Source organism: Zootoca vivipara, chromosome 4 (genome assembly GCF_963506605.1).
Source record: "Zootoca vivipara chromosome 4, rZooViv1.1, whole genome shotgun sequence".
Lineage (NCBI taxonomy): Eukaryota > Metazoa > Chordata > Lepidosauria > Squamata > Lacertidae > Zootoca > Zootoca vivipara.
The window spans coordinates 93874483-93901338 of NC_083279.1; the positions used below are offsets into that span (position 1 = coordinate 93874483).

General features: G+C 46.8%; 3 protein-coding genes across 4 annotated transcripts; all 3 read left to right on the forward strand.

Moving 5' to 3' along the window:
* Positions 1-324: 324 nt before the first annotated feature.
* On the forward strand, positions 325-3471 carry LOC118085241 (mid1-interacting protein 1-like). Its single transcript, XM_035115680.2, has 2 exons — positions 325-2314; positions 3169-3471. Exon 1 carries the CDS (start codon positions 1893-1895, stop codon positions 2289-2291), a length of 399 nt encoding a protein of 132 aa, XP_034971571.1. The 5' UTR covers positions 325-1892; the 3' UTR covers positions 2292-2314; positions 3169-3471.
* A 6188-nt stretch (positions 3472-9659) lies between these two features.
* Positions 9660-12554, forward strand: LOC118085258 (mid1-interacting protein 1-B-like). Its single transcript, XM_035115718.2, has 2 exons — positions 9660-10172; positions 12111-12554. Exon 1 carries the CDS (start codon positions 9755-9757, stop codon positions 10142-10144), a length of 390 nt encoding a protein of 129 aa, XP_034971609.1. The 5' UTR covers positions 9660-9754; the 3' UTR covers positions 10145-10172; positions 12111-12554.
* Positions 12555-19541: 6987 nt separating this feature from the next.
* On the forward strand, positions 19542-24478 carry KCTD14 (potassium channel tetramerization domain containing 14). 2 transcript variants are annotated; one of them, XM_035115717.2, is made up of 2 exons: positions 19542-20158; positions 20934-24478. In XM_035115717.2, exons 1-2 carry the CDS (start codon positions 20099-20101, stop codon positions 21603-21605), a joined length of 732 nt encoding a protein of 243 aa, XP_034971608.1. In that variant the 5' UTR covers positions 19542-20098; the 3' UTR covers positions 21606-24478. The 2 variants fall into 2 exon arrangements, with proteins under 2 accessions (XP_034971608.1, XP_034971607.1); XM_035115716.2 differs by having other exon boundaries at positions 20931-24477.
* The last annotated feature ends 2378 nt before the right edge of the window (positions 24479-26856 follow it).

Consider the following 26856-nt stretch of genomic DNA (forward strand, 5'->3'; position numbering starts at 1 on the left):
CAGCCGAACTAGTACTAGAGAGCAGAAAACTGACTTTTGGGGGAGCCTTGATTGTACACAGCCCTCACCAGATCGGGGCGGTCATGACGGGAGCCGCCCCGACCTGGATGACGGATAGACGTCTGGTACAATATGAGGGAATTTTGAGAACAGGCTCAGATATCACTATCGGAACAGACAGGAATTTGAATCCCGCGGAATTTCTCAGGGGAGAAAGGAAGGAATGGGACCCAGATGAGCATGACTGTCTGAGAAATATAGAATTGATGGCAAAAGTAAGGGAAGATCTAAGTGAAGTGCCGTTAAAGGAAGGAGAAAGGTGGTTTGTGGATGGGTCCAGCTACGTCAAGGAAGGTAAAAGGAGGTCAGGATATGCAGTGGTAAGGGGAGATGGGGAGACTATAGAAAGCGGGGCGCTCCCCAACACTTGGTCAGCTCAAAAATGTGAAGTGATGGCATTGACTCGCGCCCTAGAATTAGCGAAAGGATTGGATGTAACCATATGGACAGATTCAAGATACGCGTGGGGAGTGGTTCATACTTTTGGCAGGACATGGAGGGAGAGAGGCTTTATTAAGGCGGATGGGAAACAGATTGAGCACATAGCCTTGTTAGAACGGTTGCTAGAATCTCTAATGGGACCACGGAAAGTAGGGATTGTACATATTTTAGCTCATACCAAAGGACATAGTCCAGAGGAGCAGGGAAATGCATGGGCAGACCTCAGGGCGCGAGAAGCAGCTGAGGGAGAGCCCAGAGACGAAGTAATTAGGCAATGTGTCCTACAGGTTCCGGTGATAGATCCGCGGGACCTGAAAAATTTAGTATTTACTCAAAAGGAAAAGGAATATATGGAAAAGGAGGGGTGGGAAAAGAAAGGAGATGATTGGGAAACCCCAGAGAGACAGATGGTCCTTCCTAAATCGGTGATGCTAAATATTTTAGAGAAAATACATGAGGGGAGCCATCTGGGCACTGAGGGAATGGTTAATCTGGTGAAACCCCTGTATTGTTGCTTATTCCTGCCTTACATTTGTCCCTATAGAAATTCATTTTGTTAGTTTTGGCCCAATTCTCCAATCCGTTAAGGTCATCTTGAACCCTGAGTCTGTCTTCTGCAGGATCAGCTACCCCTCCCATTTTGGTGTCATCTGCAAATTTGTTCCTTTGTCCAAGACATTTAAAAAGAGGTTGAACAACAATTGGCACAGTACAGAACCCCACTGGTCACGTATTTCCAGGATGATAAGGAACCATTAATAAGTACCCTTTGGGTTCGGTTAGTCAACAAGCTACAAATCCACCTAAAAGTTACCTCATCCAACCCATAATTTACCCATTTCTCCGGAAGAATATAATGGGAGACCCTGCTGAAATCAAGATATATTATGCCGACTGCGCCCGCCCCCCCTGTAGCTCTATCAAAGAAAGAAGTGAGATTTGTCTGGCATGACTTGTTTTTGAAAAACCCATGCTGGGTCTTAGTAAACACAGCATCCATTTTGAAGTGTGCACAGACTGACTGTTTAATTATCTGTTAAAGGACCCTGGTGGCAAGTAGCTGATAGAGGCAAAAGGGTTTGGGAAAGAATCTGGGAAAGAATCCAGACTGTAAATAAAATCACATTGCAAGCCACAGACGGGTCACTGCCTAAATCTTGCAATTCACGGGAAGCTGGGATTGGCTCACTGGGAAAGGAGGGTCTAGAGCTGGCATGGAACTATCCCCACTCAGGCTTTCTGAAAGTGACCAAGATTGCTCTATAAATTGCCACCAGCAAGGCTGAAACCTAACACGGCCCACCCAGCTAACCTTCCCTGCACAGGACGGATTGGGACTCTGAAAAAGAAGCAAACTTCAGATCCGGAGAACCCCCCCTCGATCCATCGCCATGGAAGGATACGTCTCTGCCGTCCGCAAGATGGAGCAAACGGTTATGTTTCCCAGCCTCCTCCTCGGGGTCTCCTTGGAAGACCAGGCTGAAACATTTGAGAGCAACTCGAGCAACGGAGACTCCAGCAGCGAGAGAGACCTGTATGAAGATTACACTCTGCTGAAATCCATCAAGGGGAGGGCAGAGTGTGGCTTAGCACATCTTGACTTCCAGAATCCCAGCCTCAAGGAAGAGGAGAGCAAGGAGAAGGCTGATCTGGAAGATCTTTTCCATTACCACGTGTCTGGCTTGCACCGCGTCCTCACCCAGCTGACCAGGAGGGCCAACGCCGTCACTTCCAAATACAATGAAATCATGGGGCAGATCAACCAGAATGAAATCTCTCTCCGCTGGTGAGACACAAGCCGAGGACACCAAAGGTGAGTTATTATCAGCTCGCTTGGCCTTCTCCCACCTACTGTTCTCCCCTAAGCCCAGCCAACATGAGTATGGGAACCGTGGTCAAAAAGATCTGGCGGGCACAGCTTGTGGAAGGCTCTATCAGCTGGTTTCCTGCATCAAACATTCTGCTTTCCTTCCATGCTTGTATGGATCCATGCTTTTAAACTTTCCACATTGCGACCATCGACCCATAGAAGTGGGTGTGATAAAACGTGATTTTGCACCACCGTACTGCAGCCTCCTGTTGCTGCACTGCCTGTTAACAGAGTCAAAGAGTTTTTAAAAATAGACTTGCAAACTCTTCCTTCCTGGTTAATTTGGTGGCCATTGTTGGCTGTGGCTGAGGGAAGTTGTAGCCACCAGGTCAAGACAGGCTGGGCTATGGAATGCCATCTTCTGACTTGGCAGGTCCATCTTTCGGTGGTGAGGGTTGGGACCTCTGCATATTCTCAGAGGTAATCCATCTTCTATTACTTCACTCATATTGCAGGCCTGAGTTTTGGGATTCAATGGAAAGCTAAGCCAACATGGCGCCTTTCCAATGTTGCCGGACTAGAACTCCCATCATCCCTGATCATTGGTCATGTTGACTGGGAATATGGGAAATAAAAAAATTCCTTCAGTAGCACCTTAAAGACCAACTAAGTTTATATTTTGGTATGAGCTTTTGTGTGCATGCACACTTCTTCAGATACACGTAGTACCCCAAGAACATCAGGAGAACCCCATATTGGCTACCGATAAAGTGCTAGGGTCGGGGCACAGTTGCCCTTGGTTTGAATTAAGCCACAGAACACCTTGTTAACACCTTTTTCCATTTTCCATTTTCCAGGACAACCTGCATTTCTGAACCTGCACATGTGTACAACTTGGGTCCTCTGTCTGAGGCTGTGCAAAGGAGGCTCTTACTGGACAATTTAGAGACCTTGACTGCAGCATCGACCCCAAAGCATGGACTTTACTTGAATAAATCAAGCACTGATATTTGTGAACATAATTGCTATCTATATTATATATGTGAACAAAACAGCTGTCTGTACGGTATTTATGGATTTCTATAAACTCCATGGCAAATGTATGCCTTGGGTTTCCATTGCTTTCTGATGTTTAAATATTGGTTTTAGTTCAGACTAATAAAGCACTTTGCATCGTTTGAAGCTGCCTAGACCACTGTTTCATCTAGTCCTGTAGTTGTCTACTACCCTGATAGGTAATGGTTCTCATCCAAGCCAAGATTTTTGTTGAGTCTGCCCCTGTTCGAGACTCACGTCCAGGGCCGGATTGAGGTTTGATGAGGCCCTAAGCTACTGAAAGTAATGGGGCCCTTTATAGGTCCAGCTGTCCTTTGTCAACAACAAATTGCTGCTGTTTTTTGTGTTTAATACAGTGGTACCCTCTGGTTGCGAACGGGAACAATTCCGGAGGTCCGTTCGCAACCTGAAAAGGTGGAATCATGAAGCGCTGCACCTGCGCAGGCGCGTGACGTAATTCAGCACTTTTGCGCATGCACAAAGTGCAATTTAGTGCTTCTGCACATGCACATGCGCCGAACCCGGAAGTAACCCGTTCCGGGACTTCCGGGTTCAGCGCGTCCGTATCCCGAAAAGAAGCACCCTGAAGCGAAAACATGAGGTATGACTGTATATGGTAATTTATGGACCTAATAGGTTTCTCAAGCCATTTGCCCATGTTGCCATGCAACCAGTCCATTCAGAATGTAGGCACCCTATATATAGAAAGGAGCAAACCAGTGATATTTTAGGGAGCAGGCTAGCAAGCGGGGCCCATGACTTACATCATAGGAGCCTAAGGTAAAGGTAAAGGGACCCCTGACCATTAGGTCCAGTCGTGACCGACTCTGGGGTTGCGCGCTCATCTCGCATTATTGGCCGAGAGAGCCGGTGTATAGCTTCCAGGTCATGTGGCCAGCATGACAAAGCCGCTTCTGGCAAACCAGAACAGCACATGGAAACGCCGTTTACCTTCCCGCTGTAGCGGTTCCTATTTATCTACTTGCATTTTGACATGCTTTCAAACTGCTAGGTTGGCAGGAGCTGGGACCAAGCAACGGGAGCTCACCCCGTCACAGGGATTCAAACCGCCGACCTTCTGATCAGCAAGCCCTAGGCTCAGTGGTTTAACCACAGCGCCACCTGGGTAGCGCCACCTGGGTCCCTGGGTCCACAGCGCCACCTGGGACTTACATCATAGGAGCCTACACAACATAAAACACTTGCTGCATGTAGGTTTTATTTTATTTGTTTTTTATCTTATATTTTGGAAATGTACACCCAGTTTCCCCCCCTTTAATTTTTTTGGGGGGCCCCCAAGAGAGTGGGGCCCTAAGCTATAACTTGCTTAGCTTATATGTAAACCCAGCACTGCTCGTGTCCCTGATTCTAGGATTGCTGCCTTAGCCATTTAGTTGCTCCTGCCCCTTCCAACATTTCACAGATGGAAATAGCTTGTAACTCCCCTGTTTTAACAATGAGCACTGTGCAATGCCCCAATATGCTCTCACTAATTTCTGAAGGCTCCTCTGCTTTGTGGGCTACGCTCATTGACTATGGCATAGCCGGCTGCTCACCACCAATTTACTTTTGCACATAACAATGTCGGCATGTTTTCAAGCTAGCATGCAACAGCGTTATCTATTCCCTTCCTTCCCATTCCACAACTTTTTTTTTTAATCAGTCTTTTGAAAGAGAAGAGGTAAAAACTGGTATGCTGGTATACTGACATTCAGAGGTGGCTATCCTACAGCACTGCTGCTAATTTTCCGTTTCAGTCATAGACAAGTTCAGCATGGCGATGGGTAGCGGCAGAGGCACTGCAATGTCCATAGGGCGGCTACCAAAGGAGGTGATCCAAGAATGTGCTGAAGGGAGAGATTTGCCAATTGTGTTATTGAGCTAAATCTGATCATATAGTTTGCATTGTATAATTCTGATTGTATGGCTTAGCCCCCCATATCCCTAAAATGCTTCTTAAAATGCTTTCCTTTTTGCCTTGGCGTCTGTGCACCAAAGTGGGCCAAAGTGTAATAAAAAAAACATTCAAGAGCAAGACAGAATGCCCTGCTAAGCTATCAAGGCTGGATAACTGTCTTGTCTGATGCTAGCAGTCTGACGCAAAGAACAGGCAAGATAGATAGGAATTCAAGCCCCCACTCGAGGCCACCGGGGTAGCATTAGTCAGCATGTGTTTATGCACAGGACCAGACACGGATCTTCCTTATATGTACTTGTGACCCCCTTGCGTGTGCACATTTACAGAGGAGGGGGAAGGAGCCCAAGAAGTGTATAAGAATGTTTGCAAATTTGTGTTTCTTTACTCTTGTCGTGAGCTGATCACCAAGAGTCTCTTAAATTTAAGAATTAAATTCTTTCTCTGGATTCAACCCCCGGTGTCATTATTGGCTGTCTCTGTCCTTGCCTGGGCGCAACTTAAGGATCCTTATCCGCTAATAAGGCTACAGCGCTTCTCTGCTTGTAGGCAGCAAGTGATTGGGAGAAGTGCCTTCTCTATGGCACAAAATGGATTAGAACCGTTCCAGCAAAATGCGTTTTAAACTGACAACTAATGTGGGAAAGGGAAAACATCACCTGCTCATCATGTATATGACGACCTCTGTTGGGAGAGAGACAGGGGGAATATGTCCCTGTTAATTCTTCATGACCTCTCAGTGGCTTTCGATTCCGTTGACCATGGTATCTGAAATAGAGTCCTGTAGTCATGCTCTTTATTGCAGCTTGTAAAACAGTTACAGGTAGGTAGCTGTGTTGGTCTGCCGTAGTTGAAACAAAATTCCTTCCAGTAGCACCTTAGAGACCAACTAAGATTGTCATGGGTATGAGCTTTCATGTGCATGCACACTCATGAAAGCTCATACCTATGACAAACTTAGTTGGCTTGTAAAACAGTGAATGAAACATTTCCCAAAATGTATTTCTCCAAAAATAAGACGTAGCCATAAAATAAGCCGTAGCAGGATTTTTAGGCATTCAAGGAATATAAGCCATACCCCGAAAATAAGGCATAGTGATAGGCACAGCAGCAATGCCAGCTGTGGCAGGAGGAGGAGGGAAAAAATAAGACATCCCCTGAAAATAAGCCATAGTGTGTGTTTTTTTTAAAGGAAAAATATAGGATGGTGTCTTATTTTTGGAGAAACACGGTATATATACATTATTTACACAATGGGCCCCGCGTGATTGGCTAATTCCGGGCTGCTCATGTAGACCAATCAGGTTGCGGATTCACTTCCTCCAGCAGCCTGATTGGCTGCTCCTGCAGGCCAATCAGGTCGCTGATTCACTTCCACCTGGAGCTGGATTGGGTGGCTCCTGCAGACCAATCAGCCTGCTGCATTCTGGATCCTATTGTTCTAGGATTCAGCTCAGTAGATAACAGTATCTTTCTGGAGCGGTTGTCCGAGTTAATGGGTGGGTGACACCCGTTTGCAGTGGTCCCAGTCCTACTTGGATGGTCGTTTCCAGAAGGTGATGGTTGGCGAGTGCTCTTTGGCCCTGTGGAGCCTGCAAGGTGGGGTTCCTCAAGGTCTGAATTTATCCCATATGCTGTTTAACATCTACGTGAAACTGCTGAGTGGGGTCATCCGGAGTTTTGGAGGACATTGACAGCAATATGCTGGTGACACACAGTTCTACTTCTCCTTTACATCTGCAGGTGAGGCAGTGGAAGGGCTAGATCGTTGTCTTGCCTCGGTAATGGACTGGGTGAGAGCCATCAAACTGAAACTCAATCCAGATAAGATTGAAGCACCATTAGTGGGTGGTTCCCTAGACCACATGGGTGGGATGTTGCCTGCTCGTGATGGGGTTACATTCCCTCTGAAGAAGCAGGTACATAGTTTGGAGTCCTTCTGGATCAATAGCTGTTGCTTGAGGCTCAGGTGGCCTCGGTGGCACAGAGTACCTTCCATCAGCTTCGGTTGGTGGCCCAGCTACACTCCTGTTGGACAGGACAGCCTAACTTCTATTGTCTATGCCAGGCATCCCCAAACTTCGGCCCTCCAGATGTTTTGGACTACAATTCCCATCTTCCCCGACCACTGGTCCTGCTAGCTAGGGATCATGGGAGTTGTAGGCCAAAACATCTGGAGGGCCGCAGTTTGGGGATGCCTGGTCTATGCTCTGGTATCCTCTAGGTTGGATTACTGCAATGAGTTATATATGGGGCTGCCTTTGAAGACGGTTCAGAAACTGCAGCGGGTGCAAAAATTGGCGGCCAGATTGTTGAACAACACAATATGGTCTGAACATTATAACACCAATTCTGGCACAACTGCGCTGGCCTCCAAATGAGTTCCCACACTCGCATCAAGGTGCTTGTTTTGACCTATAAAGTCTTAAAGATTTGACGTCTCTCCGCAGGGCCTGCAAGACAGAGCTGTTCCGCCAGGCCTTTGGGCAGGATGCAGTTTGACTTGCTTTCCTTTCTATAAAACAAGCCCCAAGTATTAACCACTCTCAATTCCAACCTGATAATTGCCACCTGCCCAGATTTTAACTTGTCTGAATTAATTTTAAGATGTATTTTAATTAATTGATGTCTGCTTTTATGCATATTGTGTTGTTTTTATAATGTTAGCTGCTCTGAGCCCGGCCTCGGCCAGGGAGGGTGGGATATAAATGTTGTTGTTGTTGTTGTTGTTGTTGTTGTTGTTGTTTGTTGATCACCTCTCCCCATATAAACCGACCAGGACCCTGCAATCATAATCTGAGGCCCTTCTTCATGTGTCTCTTCCACGTGAGGTCCGGAAGGTGGCAACATGAGAACAGGGCTTTTTCTGCAGTGGCTCCGTTTGTGGAATGCTCTCCCTAGAGATGCTCGCCTGGTGCCTTCATTATATATCTTTAGGCGCCAGGCGAAAACATTCCTCTTCAGCCAGGCCTTTGACTGATTTTCTACAGCCTTTTAAATATGTTTGTGGGAAAGGGGGGGTATTGTTTTGTTGTTTTGTTTCGCTTTAGCTATTTATTTAAGTTTTTACATTATTTTTGTTTCTTGTGAACTGCTCTGCGATGAAGGGTGGTATATAAGCCTAATAAATAAAATAAAATAATTTTTTATTTTGCTATGCAAGGAGCGCTTGAAAGAGCTGGGTATGTTTAGCTCGGAAAAGAGGAGATAGAATAGCCATCTTCAAATATCTCAAGGGCTGTCACATGGAAGAGGGAACAAACTTGTTTTCTCCTGCTCTGGAAGGTAGGACTCAAACCAATGGCTTCAAGCTGCAAGAGAGGAGACTCCGACTAAACATTTGGAAAAACTTTCTGACAGTAAGAGCTGTTCAGCAGTGGAACAGAGGAGCTGTTTCATGAGAGGTGGTGGACTCTCCTTCCTTGGAGGTTTTTAAACAGAGGTTGGATGGCCATCTGTCTTGGATGATTTAGCTGAGATTCCTGCATTGCAGGGGGCTGGACTAGAGGACCCTTGGGGTCCCTTCCAACTCTAAGGTTCTATGATTTGGTGAAAGATCAAGCATGGGTTAAGCCAGGCATCCCCAAACTTGGCCCTCCAGATGTTTTGGGACTACAATTCCCATCATCCCTGACCACTGGTCCTGTTAGCTAGGGATGATGGGAGTTGTAGTTCAAAAACATCTGGAGGGCCGAGTTTGGGGGTGCCTGGGTTAAGAGCACCCGAGACTTCTCTGCCTTCAGGAGTTGTTGTTGTTGTTTAGTTGTTTAGTCGTGTCCGACTCTTCGTGACCCCATGGACCAGAGCACGCCAGGCACTCCTGTCTTGCACTGCCTCCCGCAGTTTGGTCAAACTCATGTTCATAGCTTTGAGAACACTGTCCAACCATCTCGTCCTCTGTCGTCCCCTTCTCCTAGTGCCCTCAATCTTTCCCAACATCAGGGTCTTTTCCAGGGAGTCTTCTCTTCTCATGAGGTGGCCAGGCCTTCAGGAGTAGGAATGGCTTATTGCAAGCCTGTTTTTTTTTTGTCCTCCATGGGTTCGGAAACTCCAGGAATAAATATTTCTTGATATGCCTTGGTGTTTTCCACTCAGCACCTGCACATCATGACTTGTCAGTTATTGATCAGCAAGTCCTGGCTTCAACCGGGGTCAATCTAGGCTCAGTCCACCTCTAGTTTGGGTTCGTTCCAAACTGTAAATAAAGTCACATTGCTAACCACATACGAGACATCTGATGAGATGCCGGAGGAGGAGAAATGTGATTTGCTGGGGACAGAGGGGTGTTGTCCACCAATCACATGGACCTCTTCCTGATCACCCTTTCCACGACTGGTTCCCACCCAGGCTTGCTCATAAATTGCCACCAGCTGTAAGCAAGGAACGCTCACACCTAACGGTCCTGTTTGCAATTCAGCTGAGATCCCCCCGAGGCAAGCTTTAGGCTCACAGGAGTCTCTCCTCTCGCAACCATGGAAGATTACTTCTCCGCAGTCCGCAAGATGGAGCAAACAGTGATGTTCCCCAGCATTCTCCAGGGCGTTCCTTTGGAATGGCAGGACAGCACGCCCGAGGCTGACTCGAGTGGCAAAGATTTGTATGACTATTACAAGCTGCTGAAATCCATCAAGCTGATGGTGGAAGGGGGCTTAGTGCCTCTCGATAACCAGAACCCCGAGGTCGCCACCCGTCTGAGAGAACAGGAAGAAAAAGAGAGGCAGAACCTTGAAGGCTATTTCTATTACCACGCGTCCAGCTTGTATCGTGTCCTCGCACAGCTGACAAGGAGAGCCATTGCTGTCACCTCCAAATACAATGAAATTATGGGGCAGATTAACCAGGGCGAAATTCACCTCGGCTGATGAGAAATGCATGGTGCAAAGAGCAAAGGTAAGGTGTCCTTCGTTGCTCAAATGGGAATTCCCAGCCTACTTACACCAGGAAGGCAGAATTGCGGTACTCTTTCTGGTCCCCTCTTAAAATATTTTTTTTTAGGTGCGCCTATCTCTCACCTTAGGGGACCCAGGTGGCACTGTGGTTAAACCACTGAGCCTAGGGCTTGCTGACCAGAAGGTCGGCGGTTCGAATCCCTATGACGGGGTGAGCTCCCGTTGCTTGGTCCCAGCTCCTGCCAACCTAGCAGTTCGAAAGCACGTCAAAATGCAAGTAGATAAATAGGAACCGCTACAGCGGGAAGGTAAACGGCGTTTCCATGTGCTGCTCTGGTTTGCCAGAAGCGACTTTGTCATGCTGGCCACATGACCTGGAAGCTATACGCCGGCTCCCTCGGCCAATAATGCAAGATGAGCGCGCAACCCCAGAGTCGGTCACGACTGGACCTAATGGTCAGGGGTCCCTTTACTTTTACCTTTATCTCTCGCCTTGGGAGGTGGTGGACTTTCCTTCCTTTGTGGTTTTTAAGCAGAGTTTGGATGGCCATCTCTCATAGAGGCATTAGTTGAGATTCCTGCATTGCAGGGGGTTGGATTAGATGGTTATATGATTCCACTTGGGGCTTCTAGATACAGAAATGTTTGAAATGGCCAGTTTAGGGTTGCCATATTTTGAAGAGCAAAAAAACAGGACAGCCAAACTGTGCCAGCATACCTCTTTCCCCAGCTCGGGCTGGCAGCAGCCTCAGCGTGCAGAGCGGCCCGAGCCCAAAAGACATTTCCTTTAAAATGTAAAAATCTGCCTGAATGGGCATGTTGCCCCCCCAAAAGAGGACATGTCCGGGTTTTCCCAAGCGTATGGCAACCCTAATTAGTTCCAAGTCCAATTGCAATTAGTCCAAGTGCAATTAGTTCCAAGGGAAATTGTTCAAAGGGTATAGAAAGAGCATTGTGTTTAGATTTGCTGTAACCCTGCTTCTCTTAAAATAAGATATAGTCATAAAATAAGCCGTAGCAGGATTTTTAAGCATTCAAGGAATATAAGCCATACCCCGAAAATAAGACATAGTGATAGGCGCAGCAGCAATGCCGGCTGCGGCAGGAGGAGGGGGGGAAATAAGACATCCCCTGAAAATAAGCCATAGTGTGGTTTTTTGGAGGAAAAATAAATATAAGACGGTGTCTTATTTTCGGAGAAACACGGTATATAAAAGGAGATTGAATAATAATAATATATTATTATTATTATTATTATTATTATTATTATTATTATTATTTAAACCCCGTCCATCTGGCTGGGTTTCCCCAGCCTCTCTGGGGGGCTCCCAACAGGATATTAAAAACAAAATAAAAGATCAAACATTAAAAACTTCCCTATACAGGTGTCTTCTAAAAGTCAGATAGTATAATCTATTAAACATTAAAAGCCTCCCTGAACCGGGCTGCCTTCAGATGTCTTCTAAAAGTCTGGTAGTTATTTTCCTCTTTGACATCTGATAGGAGGGCTTTCCACAGAGCGGGCACCACCACCGAGAAGGTCCACTGCCTGGTTCCCTGTAGCTTCACTTCTCGCAGTGAGAGAACCACCAGAAGGCCCTCAGAGCTAGACCTCAGTGTCCGGGAAGAACGATGGGGGTGGAGACGCTCCTTCAGGTATACTGGGCCGAGACTGTTTAGGGATTTAAAGGTCAGCACCAATACCTTGAATTGTGATCGGAAACGTACTGGGAGCCAATGTAGGTCTTTCAGGACTGGTGTAATATGGTCTCAGAAGCCACTCCCAGTCACCAGTCTAGGTGCCACATTCTGAGATAGTTGTGGTTTCCGGGTCACCTTCAAAGGTAGCCCCACGTAGAGCGCATTGCAGTAGTCCAATACAGTGGTAAGGCACTCTGATGAGAAAGCATTCAGAATTACTTTCAAATTAATTCCACAGGGTTATTCTGCCACTCTCTCCCAGAGTCGAAAAGCACGAAGCAAACATGTCTTGCCATACGTTCTTCCAGAGGACTTTCTGGTGCAACAAGCTGTGTGATACGGAAAATACTTGACGATTTCAATTCCTGATACCTGAATTGATAGGGTATATAGAGTGGGAGGGAAGTTTAAATTTTTTAAATGCATATTTAATATTTTATGTAACCCGCTTGATGATTGAGTGGCTTATAAATCTAACATAACAAAGTAAACTAAATGCCAAACATGTCTACGGCCCGATACGATTCAAAGAGGATGTTTACGTATTTTGAAATCGGCTCATGTTCTACTGATTGCATTGTCTCCGCTGGCTAATACTTGCAACCTACTTCCGTAAAGGTAAACTTTATTTTATTGTTTTGTACATAAGTGAATTTTGAGCCGATTGGCTCAATGTCAATAAAAAGACTTATTCTGAATAGTGCCTCATTTTGTTTCATTATTTCACACACATTAATTTGTAGTATTTAGAAGTTAGGTTAAAACGTGTGTTTGTGTGTGTGTGTGCATATATGCGTGTTATAAATGCTTACCAGGGCTTCATTTCACCCACAAATCACCAGAAGTCACTTGCCATTATAAGAGAACAAGCTTTATGGTGAGTTCTGGCACCTCTTTTTCTAGAAAAATAGCACTGATGCTTGCCTACGGTAATTGTAAAGAGAAGTAATCTCAATTGCACAATGTAACTACCTTAATTTTATTCAATAGTGTTAGTTTTGGGGTTGTTCCCCCCTGCCCCCTTAAAAGCGTTTAATTTAAATTCATATTTTTCCTTGTGAGCTGTAAATTGTGTTTTATTATTTGTGGCTTGAACGTGTCCGCTGTTTTATTTGATTTATTTTGTTGTGTTGTGTTTTATGATGGGCGTAAAGCCGAATAAACTTCCTGATTGATTGGTTCAATTTAAAGAGGATGGTGAGCATCTTAGATCAGGCATCCCCAAACTTCGGCCCTCCAGATGTTTTGGACTACAATTGCCATCTTCCCCAACCACTGGTCCTGTTAGCTAGGGATCATGGGAGTTGTAGGCCAAAACATCTGGAGGGCCGCGGTTTGGGGATGCCTGTCTTAGATTCATCAGTACACCTAGGCGGGCCTGAAATGTGTGGCCCTACAGATGTTTTTCGGACTCCAGCTCCCATAATTCTGGCTCAACCAGGTGAGGGTCTCCAACCCTCAGTGAGTTAGGAACTTCCCCTGTGTACAAAGACAGGCTCTGGCGGATTGAGCAGACGAAACCGATAGCGGACCCAGTGGTCAAAAAGGTGGTTTCTGCACGTGCTGCAGAGGGAAGAGAGAAGCAGGTGGGCCTCATCAGCCTGGGAAGCTAGCCCACCTAGGAGAAGGAAAACTCTGGTCCTAAACCTCCACTGCCTTATGGGATATCTTCAGGAGAAGAAAAGGCTAAGGAGTAAATCCTACACAAATCTAGAGTGGTGTCCCCAGGGTATAGAATCATAGAATCGTAGAGTTGGAAGAGACCACAAGGGCCATCCACTCCAACCCCCTGCCGAGCAGGAAACACCATCAAAGCATTCTTGACATATGCCTGTCAAGCCTCTGCTTAAAGACCTCCAGAGAAGGAGACTCCACCACACTCCTTGGCAGCAAATTCCACTGCCGAACAGCTCTTACTGTCAGGAAGTTCTTCCTAATGTTTCGGTGGAATCTTCTTTCTTGTAGTTTGAATCCATTGCTCCGTGTCCGCTTCTCTGGAGCAGCAGAAAACAATCTTTCTCCCTCCTCCATATGACATCCTTTCATATATTTGAACATGGCTATCATATCACCCCTTAACCTTCTATTCTCCAGGCTAAACATACCCAGCTCCCTAAGCCGTTCCTCATAAGGCATCATTTCCAGGCCTTTGACCATTTTGGTTGCCCTCCTCTGGACACGTTCCAGCTTGTCAGTATCCTTCTTGCAGAGCAAGCTGATTGGGTTCCTGGGGCGGCGCGCATGCCCTGCGCCCAGGGGCGGGGCCAGCCACCTGCGGGGGCGAGGCCAGCTCCCCAGTGGCGGAACTTCATGCTCCGGCCCCGGGGGTGGAGAGCAGGCGGGGGTGGGGATGGCGCACGTTCCGGGTGTGTGGTGTGCCGTACGTTCTGGGGGCGGGGACCACCGCCTGCAGGTGGTCATTAGGAAGAACTTCCTGACAGTAAGAGCTGTTCGGCAGTGGAATTTGCTGCCAAGGAGTGTGGTGGAGTCTCCTTCTTTGGAGGTCTTTAAGCAGAGGCTTGACAGGCATATGTCAAGAATGCTTTGGTGGTGTTTCCTGCTTGGCAGGGGGTTGGACTGGATGGCCCTTGTGGTCTCTTCCAACTCTACGATTCTATGCTGCTAACCGCAACAACAGCCTCCATCAGTGGAGGCCAAGTCAGTGCTCCATAGTGAGTAGAGTGTCAGGGTAGGACCTGGGAGACCAGAGTTCAACCCTCACCCTGGGCCACGAAGCTCACTGGGTGACCTTGGGGCCGGTCCCTGCCTCTCAGCATACCCTACTCTGAAGAAGTGTGCATGCACACGAAAGCTCATACCCATGATAAACTTAGTTGGTCTCTAAGGTGCTACTGGAAGGATTTTTTTTATTTTGTTTTGACCACGTCAGACCAACACGGCTACCTACCTGTAACTACTACTCTGCAGGGTTGTTGTGGGGGATCAACTGAGGAGAGGCAGAATCATGTGTCCCCCCCCACCTTGAGCTCCTTGGAGAAAAAGTTGGTATAGAAATGCAACAAACAAACAAAGAAGTAAACCTAGGCATTGTAGCCAGTAGCTGTTGCTTGCCTTCTAATTTGTCTAATCTTTTCAAAGCCTTCTGAGTTGGTGGCCATCACCCTTCCTCTTATGGGGGTGAATTCCATACTTTTAGGCATAAAGAGCAACAGCTGGAGGAGAGGTCAAGTTATGCGTGGGAAACGTAAATGGAGATAAACGCACGCCACCTTACGGGTGCGGCAGGAGGGCTGCCAAGTTTGCAGAGTTGGGAAGAAACCTCTGTTTGATGTAGGGGAGGAATGAGCTGTGCGACAAGGTTGCCAGCATTGTGGGGCTGGTCCTTGGGTTTGCCGGCTGATTAGAACCTGTACTTACGACCCCCAGATTTGGAACATGGTGCCCCCCCCCAGCTTTGTTTGCCAGGGCAGGGCTGAATCTTGCTCACACCATGCGAGGACCAGATATAAAGGCATTTCCACAACGGAAGGAAACGCCCTGGAACCCTGGGATGGACTCCCGTAGGACAAGGAAAAATCACGGCCACGCCATGCCCCGTTCCAGAGTCAAGGGAAAGGAATGTGCCGCAGTCATCGTCGGAGCCAAGCCCATGTTTGCATTCACAAACTGAAAACAGCAATAGGACTTTTATACGCATGAAAGCTGTGTGGTGTAAGCCGTTAAGAGTGTTGGACCACGGAGACCTGGGTTCAAATTCCCACTCAGCCATGAAGCTCGCTGGGTGAACCTTACACAAAGCTGACGCAGTGGTTAGATGATGGCCCCAGTCGAACGCACGCAAAATGGATGGTACCCGTATACATTTGAAGCAGGGTCGTGCCAGTTTAAACAGTTGTGCCTTTGCACAAGGGATCCTGGAGGCTGTAGTCTGTTGAGGATGATGAGACTCTACTAGGGAGACCTCATGTTGTTGTTGTTGTTTAGTCGTTTAGTCGTGTCCGACTCTTCGTGACCCCATGGACCATAGCACGCCAGGCACTCCTGTCTTGCACTGCCTCCCGCAGTTTGGTCAAACTCATGTTCGTAGCTTCGAGAACACTGTCCAACCATCTCGTCCTCTGTCGTCCCCTTCTCCTAGTGCCCTCAATCTTTCCCAACATCAGGGTCTTTTCCAAGGATTCTTCTCTTCTCATGAGGTGGCCAAAGTATTGGAGCCTCAGCTTCACGATCTGTCCTTCTAGTGAGCACTCAGGGCTGATTTCCTTCAGAATTGATAGGTTTGATCTTCTTGCAGTCCATGGGACTCTCAAGAGTCTCCTCCAGCACCATAATTCAAAAGCATCAATTCTTCGGCGATCAGCCTTCTTTATGGTCCAGCTCTCACTTCCATACATCACTACTGGGAAAACCATAGCTTTAACTATACGGACCTTTGTCGGCAAGGTGATGTCTCTGCTTTTTAAGATGCTGTCTAGGTTTGTCATTGCTTTTCTCCCAAGAAGCAGGCGTCTTTTAATTTCGTGACTGCTGTCACCATCTGCAGTGATCAAGGAGCCCAAGAAAGTAAAATCTCTCACTGCCTCCATTTCTTCCCCTTCTATTTGCCAGGAGGTGATGGGACCAGTCCAACTCCAGGTGGAAGTGAATCCGCAACCTGATTGGCCTGCAGGAGCAGCTAATCAGGCGGCTGGCAGAAGTGAATCCGCAACCTGATTGGCCTGCAGGAGCAGCCAATCAGGCGGCTGGCAGAAGTGAATCCGCAACCTGATTGGCCCACAGGTGTAGCCCTGAAGTAGCCAATCACACAAAGCCCATTGTGTAAATAATGTATATAAGCAGATGGTTTGGGGGAAAGGGCATTCTTCTCTTCTTCTCCTTGATGACTACGAGCTGAATAAAGAGCATGAAATTCACTCTTGACTCCGAGTATATTTCAGAGTGGTTCAATGACCAATCCCTTTCCCCACAGAACTCTGGGAACTGTAGCTCTGTGAGGGGAATAGCAACTCTCAGCGCCCTTGTCAACCTACGATTCCCAGGATTCTTGGGAGAATGTTTGTTTAAAGTGGTGCAATCCTGCTTTGAATACATTGTGAAGATGCAGCCTGTGCCCAGTCTTATTTGAATGTTTGTTGCTCAATAAAGGAGGGTCTACGACAGTGAGAATCCATCAGGCATTCATATTGATTTGCTTGTGGGGTGTTTATACCTCTTCCCATTGTTATAAGAAAAACCGGTCCCTTTCATTTATGGGTATTCCGGAGTCCGTATAGAGTCCTTAAGTGGGTTCCCTATTAGTAGGAGGAAAACAACAGAGGCTAACCAGAGTATATTGAGAAGCAAAGTGGCTAGTGAGCCTGATCTTTATTCAATGAACTGTTGCAACAGGGTCCCCACTCACCACACGCAGGAGGGAGGAGAGAACCCCGAACAATGGTGCACAAGCCCTTATATAGACTTTTGAAATTGCTCACCCTGTAGCCCAACACTACCACCCCAAAACATCTTACATACATCACAGAAGGAGACGTGTCTACAGCAGAAATCCTGCCTGTTGGGATACCTAATAATGGTCACTGATTGCATTACCTGGGCAGTCTGGCCATTCTTTTGTGATGGTAAATACTCAGTTCCTGAATCCAGGTCACAGGCTCACCCTATTCATACACAACACCCTTAAGACAGGATTTGCAAGCAAAAAGACAATGGGAAGGCTTTCCCCATTTGCCTCCCTTACTGCAGAGGAATATTTGGGGTCATTGGGAGAGTCAAAATGGATGGCTTTCTCATACTATTTCAGACACATGGTTCATATATTTAGATATGTGTGCAAAATGAATATTTATTCTACACTTGAGACCTTAAAATTCTTGTTGTTGTTTAGTCGTTTAGTCGTGTCCGACTCTTCGTGACCCCATGGACCATAGCACGCCAGGCACTCCTGTCTTGCACTGCCTCCCGCAGTTTGGTCAAACTCATGTTCGTAGCTTCGAGAACACTGTCCAGCCATCTCGTCCTCTGTCGTCCCCTTCTCCTAGTGCCCTCCATCTTTCCCAACATCAAGGTCTTTTCCAAAGAGTCTTCTCTTCTCATGAGGTGGCCAAAGTATTGGAGCCTCAGCTTCACGATCTGTCCTTCCAGGGAGCACTCAGGGCTGATTTCCTTAAGAATGGATAGGTTTGATCTTCTTGCAGTCCATGGGACTCTCAAGAGTCTCCTCCAGCACCATAATTCAAAAGCATCAATTCTTCGGCGATCAGCCTTCTTTATGGTCCAGCTCTCACTTCCATACATCACTACTGGGAAAACCATAGCTTTAACTATACGGACCTTTGTAGGCAAGGTGATGTCTCTGCTTTTTAAGATGCTGTCTAGGTTTGTCATTGCTTTTCTCCCAAGAAGCAGGCGTCTTTTAATTTTGTGACTGCTGTCACCATCTGCAGTGATCAAGGAGCCCAAGAAAGTAAAATCTCTCACTGCCTCCATTTCTTCCCCTTCTATTTGCCAGGAGGTGATGGGACCAGTGGCCATGATCTTGGTTTTTTTGATGTTGAGCTTCAGACCATATTTTGCGCTCTCCTCTTTCACCCTCATTAAAAGGTTCTTTAATTCCTCCTCACTTTCTGCCATCAAGGTTGTGTCATCTGCATATCTGAGGTTGTTGATATTTCTTCCGGCAATCTTAATTCCGGCTTGGGATTCATCTAGTCCAGCCTTTCGCATGATGAATTCTGCATATAGGTTAAATAAGCAGGGAGACAATATACAACCTTGTCGTACCCCTTTCCCAATTTTGAACCAATCAGTTGTTCCATATCCAGTTCTAACTGTAGCTTCTTGTCCCACATAGAGATTTCTCAGGAGACAGGTGAGGTGATCAGGCACTCCCATTTCTTTAAGAACTTGCCATAGTTTGCTGTGGTCGACACAGTCGAAGGCTTTTGCATAGTCAATGAAGCAGAAGTAGACGTTTTTCTGGAACTCTCTAGCTTTCTCCATAATCCAGCGCATGTTTGCTATTTGGTCTCTGGTTCCTCTGCCCCTTCGAAATCCAGCTTGCACTTCTGGGAGTTCTCGGTCCACATACTGCCTAAGCCTGCCTTGTAGAATTTTAAGCATAACCTTGCTAGCGTGTGAAATGAGCGCAATTGTGCGGTAGTTGGAGCATTCTTCGGCACTGCCCTTCTTTGGAATTGGGATGTAGACTGATCTTCTCCAATCCTCTGGCCATTGCTGAGTTTTCCAAACTTGCTGGCATATTGTGTGTAGCACCTTAACAGCATCATCTTTTAAAATTTTAAATAGTTCAGCTGGAATATCATCACTTCCACTGGCCTTGTTATTAGCAATGCTTTTTTAGTGCAATCACTTTTTTAGTGCCTCACTTTCCTGGCATACTAACCGAAGCTGGATACTTTAACTGAGATTCCTGAAATTGCAGGGAGTTGGACATAATAATAATAATAATAATAATAATAATAATAATAATAATAATATATTATTTGTACCCCGCCCATCTGGCTGGGTTTCCCCAGCCACTCTGAGCAGCTTCCAACAAAAAATTAAAATACATTAAAATGTCACACATTAAAAATACATTAAAATGTCACACATTACAAACTTCCCTGCCTCTTGGGTCCCTTCCAACTCTATGATTCCTGGCCACAGTAGTCACTTGGGCTTTGAGGGGCAAAGGTGAGTCTAGGAGTTCCTCCGAGCTGCAAACCTGTTCCAGAGTGAGGGCAGCCCTGCCTAGAACAGGCAATTGACCTGTCTTCCAAAAGAGTGGCTAAGCTCTGAATGAGCTTCCTGTGCCTTTAAAAGAGGAGGACAGTCGCTCGTGGAAGCAGGGTGTAACCAGTTCACAAGAAGGGAGTGTTTTGGGCTACACTAACCTGGACGTGAGACCTGAAGAAAGTGGGAGGGTCTGATTTGCCCGGCTGGGTATCACAGGGAGGAATATATATATAGGCAGTGCTTCTCTCTTTGGGCTGCTCAGCAAAAGTTCGCTGCCAGAGGACAGGCCGGCCTGGAAAAACATTTCCACCTGCAGGCTCCCTGCTTGGAACCTGTAACTCACCTGGGAGGTTCTCCAGGGAGCTGTGGCCGCCAAGTGGCAGGTAGGCGGATGTGCTGGAGGGAGTCAGCTGCGAGGGGGGAACCTGCAGTGGGGGGGGAAAAAGAGAAAAATCAGCACCCCTGATTTTTGCGGCTGGCTGCCCTTCCTGTGAATCTGAAGCTGCAGGTGCGAGTTGAAGGGGAAAGATGAGCATTTCGTCAGAATCGAATTCCCTCCGGAAGCAAATTGGGAGCAAGCTGCAAACGGTGAGTGAATCACGGGGCCCAGGACTTCCTGGAACAGCTAGCCGGTGTGTGTGTGCAGTTCCGAGCTATAGCTTTGGGCCCCACTCTCTTGGGGGGCCCCAAAAAAAATTAAAGGAAAAAAACCCTGGATGTACATTTCCAAAATATGGCCCTCCCCTCAAGGTGTTTTGGACTACAATTCCCATTTTCCCCCAACCACTGGTCCTAATAGCTAGGGATCATGGGAGTTGTAGGCCAAAACATCTGGAGGGCCGCAGTTTGGGGATGCCTGCTATAGAGTCATGCGACCCCCGAGCCAAGGAGATAAGTAACTATAGAACCTTTAGAAGGCATCTGAAGGCAGTTTTTTAATGTTTAATGTTATTGTCTTTTAATATTCTGTTGGAAGCCGCCCAGAGTGGCTGGGGTATAAATAATATATTATTATTATTATTATTATTATTATTATTATTATTATTATTATTATGTTTTTATATACAGTATGTTGGAAGCCGCCCAGAGTGGCTGGGGCAATGGCAGCGAAGTATAAATAATAAAATTAGTATGATTATGGAATTGGACATCCCTATTTTCATCGGAGAAATGTTGGAGGGTTTGCAAAAGCAGGTGTGCAAAAAGAGACCCCAGGCACACTTGGTTACCCTCCAAAATAAGGGCCAAAAGCTTGCGTTAATGAACGTAAAGATTGGGGAAACGATAAACAGTGAGAAATCAAAGTGGACAGATCCATCCGTCCCTGGATATCACCTTCCTTCCTCTTCTTTGTTTCCAGCAGTCTCAAATCATAGAGCTCAATGTTGGCGGGGAGATATTCACCACCACCTTAAGTACCTTGAAGAAGCACCCTGGTTCCAAACTGGCCGAGATGTTTGCCAGTGGGCAGACCAAGCCCCGCACGGACCCCGAGGGGAGATATTTCATAGACCGGCCCGGGACTTACTTCAAGTACATCTTGGAATACCTGCGCAGCAACCATGTGCCCGTGAACTGCGTCCAGGAGGTGTACAAGGAAGCCCTCTTTTACGACATCGAGCCTTTGGTCAAGCAGCTCGAGGACTCTCCCCAGATCTTTGGGGAGCTGGTGGCCAGGAAACAGTTCCTCGCCCGCGTGCCCAGCTACAATGAGAACATTGAGCTGATGATCCGCATCGCGAGGGCAGAAGCGGTGGCGGCCCGGCAGTCCAGCGTCATGGTGTGTGTGATGAAGACTGACGAGGATGTTGTCAAGTGCCATGACACCCTCAACGGCTTGGACTCCTACAAGAAATCGGTGGTCAAGTTTGGACCCTGGAAAGCCTCCCCGGGCATTTCTGACCTACTCGACTGCATCAAGATTGATGTGGAGGCCAAAGGGTACAAGATCTCTCTCCAGGGCTACGTTCCGGAAAAGGGCTTCCGCTTCAAATCCAATGACAACTTCTACAAATTTCTGTTCACTTGGTGGTAGCAGAAAGCTAACGGGAAGGGCCTCGGCCCGGTATACCTGAAAGAGCGTCTCCACCCCCATTGTTCAGCCCGGACGCTGAGTTCCAGCTCCGAGGGCCTTCTGGAGGTTCTCTCACTGCGAGAAGTGAAGCTACAGGCAACCAGGCAGAGGGCCTTCTCGGTGGTGGCACCCACCCTGTGTAACTCCCTCCCATCAGATGTCAAGGAAATAAACAACTACCTGACTTTTAGAAGACATCTGAAGGCAGCCCTGTTTAGGGAAATTTTTAATGTTTGGTGTTTTATTGTGTTTTTAATATTCTGTTAGGAGCTGCCCAGAGTGGCTGGGGTATAACCAGCCAGATGGGTGGGGTATAAATAATAAAATTATTATTATTATTATTATTATTATTATTATTATTATTATTATTATTATAGCTCAGTGGTAGGTCCAGGCCTCACCTGCAAAATCTAATCTTCGGCAGCATCTCTGGACAAGATTGGGAATTTCCCCTGCCTGAAACTCCACCAAGCTGCTGCCAGTCAGTGTAGACAAATATTCAGCTAGAGGGGCTAGTGGTCTGGTTTGGCATAAGGCAGGTTCCTATGTTCTTATATCCAATGGGTTGGTGCTTCAAAATAAGTGGACCTCAGCTGCTGATAATATTGCCTTCTGGAATGACCTGAGAGCTTTGCTCCTGTTGGCAGCCCGACAGATCCCCAACACATTTGGCACAAAGCTGGATTCCCCATTCCCAAATCCGACCGGAGTTAATTTGTCTTGATACAGAGGCATGCATCTTGGCTATATCTATCTCACCTGCTTCTCCTGCTATTTCCACCTGGATTCGTATTGTTGCAAGGAATATACAGGGCAACTCCCAGTTTACAGGGACTGAAATTGCATATGTGCAGTGGTACCTTGGTTCTCGAACTTAATCTGTTCCGGGAGGCCGTTTGACTCTCGAAACAGTTCAAAAACCAAGGTGCGGCTTCCGATTGGCTGCAGGAGCTTCCTGCACTCAAGCGGAAGCCGCGCCGGACGTTCAGCTTCCGAAAAACGTTCGCAAACCGGAACGCTTACTTTTGGGTTTGCGGCGTTCGGGAGCCGATTTGTTCGGCAATTAATCTGTTTGGGAACCAAGGTTTGACTATTTGAAACACCATTGAAAAAGCCTGCAAACACCCTGTGTGCAGTGGTCCGAAGGTTATTTTTTGTGGGGCTCAGAGCTGATAGACTCCCAGCTCTTTGCTTGTATTGTACCAGGGAGAGGACAAGAGCGCTTGGTGCACAAATAGACTTTGAGATGGTGTACATCAGCATATAGCACCTGATATAGGGGAACACCGTTCTGGTTGTTTGAGGAATGTATTCTTTAGGGGCAGTCTGAACATTTATTTCAAGACTGGAGAGCTCTACAGAGCCTTCATATTGGCTGCCTCTGCACCTCTGGATTAAATAAGGTAATAAAGCTGTAATCATATGCAAACTTGGTAGATAAGAAGCACATCCCTCTTGGTAAACATGCTTAGGAGCAGCTTTTGAAGAATGTCAAATTAGGAACTGGGAACGTATTTCCATCTTCTGGTTTCTCCCAGCTCTTGTGGCAATGAGTTCCAAAAAGTAAGTGATTGTGTGGAAAGCACTTCTTTCCGGTTGCCTGAACCAGCCATCACTTTCACTAGTGGCCCCACTAATGAAACCGAGAACCAATGGCATAAAACTGTTGGTGGGGCAGGGGGAAGGAAAAAAGACATTTGTCAGTTAAATATTCCTATTGTTTTACTTGATTTGGGGGGGGGGGGCAGCTGCCAGGATGTGATTGAACTCTGCCCAAAAATAGCAATAGTTTGGAAATTCTAAGTGTGGTCAGCCAGGTATGTCTTCTCTTTGTGGTCTACGAACATCACCATTGCCCCCCTGCCACAAGCCACCAGCACTTCTGCTATCATGAGCAGCCTTTGTATTTATTTTTGAGACCTTCTCGATTTAGTATCCTTGTTCTTTAGGGATATTTGAACAAATCACATGCCTTGGATTACTTCATGTTTACATTTAAACTCGAGTGCTGTCTTCCGTCATAGCACAGCATGTCTGTTTCGCTTCATTGGCATTTATTTGTTCTGTAAAAGGGGGTTGGACTGGATGGCCTCTTCCGACTCTATGATTCTATGTGGTCTCTTCCAACTCTACAATTCTATGATTCGTATACACAGTACATTTAGAGTGCATTTAAAGAGCGTTTTGTCCCTCCAAAGATGCCTGGAAACTGTAGTTTGCCTCTCACGATTCTCAGCGCCCTTTAGTTAAAGTTCCCGGAATTCCTGGGTGGGCAGGGGGAGTGCTTTAAATGTCTATTGCAAAGACTCTGCGCAGGTTTCTGCAGCTGTAAGAGCAAAAAGACTGCTGAATAGAATGCATAAGGGCAATGATATATCTAGCAGGTGAGAGGGTGGAATCAGGTGTTTGGGAACTTTTGAAACTTGAATATGGGTTAGGATGCAATAATATCTGTCAGGCTCCGAGACGAGTGAAGACACAAATATTGAAAAAGCAGTGCGGGGAGCATTTTTATGACTTCCAAGGAAACTTCGTAACTGTCCTTAAAGTGTCTGTTCTTGCACAAAGGAACTTGCAACGGAGATCGCAACGTGAAGTCGTGAAGTTTACAACACATCAAGAGGTTCCAAGCTATCACTTGTGGATTGAATTCGCTGGTGGTAGGATGTCTATGTTACTGTCGCGACTGAGATTTTTGGAATATTAAGTGGTATGTGAATGCAAACAAATAAATAAATGAGCTGGCTTTTTTTTTTTGCACGTGTGTGTGAATGACCACTATTAAATTCACAATGACCACCGTTCATACTTATCTGCATGGCAATTTCTTCTGTGTTCACGGTTGACAATTTGCCCAAGGGCCCCCCCCCCAACCAGGAATATGTGTTCGCTGTTCTGTTTGCACAACAGACTTATACTTGTGCACCGATAAGTGCCCCTCCTTTTCCCTGCAGCTCCCCCGCCCCATGCATCCTCGAAACCTGGGGGGAGGGCAGAGAGACAAGAGGAAGGTGAAGTCCCGTGGCATGACTGTGTTTGTAATTCCTCTTGCACAGTACTGCTTACGCCCAATAGCTCTAATTAAATGTGAATGAAGCCTTCTGTGCTGGACACTGAGCAAAATCTGTTCCTGCTCACCTGGTGTCACATTTTATTTGGGTCCAAGTTTGAGCCACTCTGCAAGTTATATTGAATTATGGGGTGGAGTAAGAAGACAGAGTTTATCATTGCAGACAGGTGGAGGTGCATTTTTCAGTGCTTCAGCACATTATTATTTTTTTAAACACACAACCTCCTGCATGTAGAAGACTAGCACATCAGGGAGGTGCCTGTTCTAAATTTCCCTCTGCCGTATTAGGAAGAACTTCCTGACAGTAAGAGCTGTTCGACAGTGGAATTTGCTGCCAAGAAGTGTGGTGGAGTCTCCTTCTTTGGAGGTCGTTAAGCAGAGGTTTGACAGCCATCTGTCAGGAATGCTTTGATGGTGTTTGAGGGGGTTGGACTGGATGGCCCTTGTGGTCTCTTTCAACTCTATGATTCTATATCCTTGTTTTCTGCTTGTGGGGTCCTTTTTATGCGAAGTACTGAAACAGGGAGTCATTTGAGCATCCCACAATTGCCTAACCTTGCCTCCCATAGGTTCAGCTCGGGGGGGGGGGGGGTCACAGGCAAGAGACTTCAACCAGGAGATAGAAGCAAAACAGCAGCCAGTAGGCCTGATCTTTATTGTTGCAACAAGACTTCCCACTAACACAAAGACGAAGCAGCCAGAAGCTATGAACAATGGCTACATCAGTACAGTATTTTAAAGTTTCCCAAAGTTTCCCATAAGACACCATCAAGACATCCTATATGTCACAGGGAGACATGGAAGGTAAAGGTAAAGGGACCCCTGACCATTAGGTTGTCGTGACCGACTCTGGGGTTGCGGCACTCATCTCGTGTTATTGGCCGAGGGAGCCAGCATACAGCTTCCAGGTCATGTGGCCAGCATGACAAAGCCGCTTCTGGCGAACCAGAACAGCACACGGAAACGCCATTTACCTTCCCGCTTGGAGCAGTACCTATTTATCTACTTGCACTTTGACGTGCTTTTGAACTGCTAGGTTGGCAGGAGCTGGGACAGAGGAACGGGAGCTCACCCCGTCGCGGGGATTCGAACTGCCAACCTTCTGATCGGCAAGCCCTAGGCTCAGTGGTTTAACCCACAGCGCCACCCACGTCCTGTGGTCTAAATCACTGAGCCTCTGGGGCTTGGCGATCAGAACATTGGCTGTTCAAATCCCCGCGATGGGGTGAGCTCCCGTTCCTCTGTCCCAGCTCCTGCCAACCTAGCAGTTCGAAAGCACACCAGTGGCAAGTAGATAAATAGGTACCGCTGCCGCAGGAACATAAATGGTGTTTCAGTGCGCTCTGGTTTCTGTCACAGTGTCCCATTGCGCAAGAAGCAGTTTAGTCATGCTGGCCACATGACCCAGAAAGCTGTCTGTGGACAAACGCTGGCTCCCTCAGCCTGAATGTGGAGATGAGCGCCACAACCTCATAATCGCCTTTGACTGGACTTAACCACTCAGGGGTCCTTTACCTTTATCTTTTTTTTTACCTTTTACCGCTTATATATCACTTCCCTGGGTCCTAAATGCCATTGGAACTGAAAAGATGGATGATTTCTTATGAATTTCTAAAGTTTCCCCATAGAATAACATCGAGCCAGTACATAGATACATTTATCAGTGAATTGCTGCATTTGGTATTTACACTTTCCCTGTTTTCCTTTGTTGGAGACCTGGGGCTCAGCAGGGAGACACAGCTCCTGAGCTGAGCTTCCCTTGCAGATGCAATGCCTTTGCAGATATGTTTTTGTATTTTTCTCTTGACACTAGAGGATTGTTTTTCACATGTGAAAAGGCAGGGAAATACCTGTGTGGTATGTGTGTGAGTGAACGGTTTGGTAATGTGCAAGGCTCGCGTGAGAGATCTCCCCCCTACCTTCCAATTTCCCAGTAACATGCAGTACTACGGTAGAAATTATGACACCGTCTCTCTCTCACACAGTATGAAGTGATACAGTCCAGTATTCACTCACTTTAGTTTACCTCTTTATTCTAATTTTAAAGTCCTTTCAAGTGCTGGATTCAGATCGTAGCAGCCTAACCTTAAATGTCACTCTAAATGGGGGGAGGGGTAGAAAGCACCACATGCAAGGAAACAA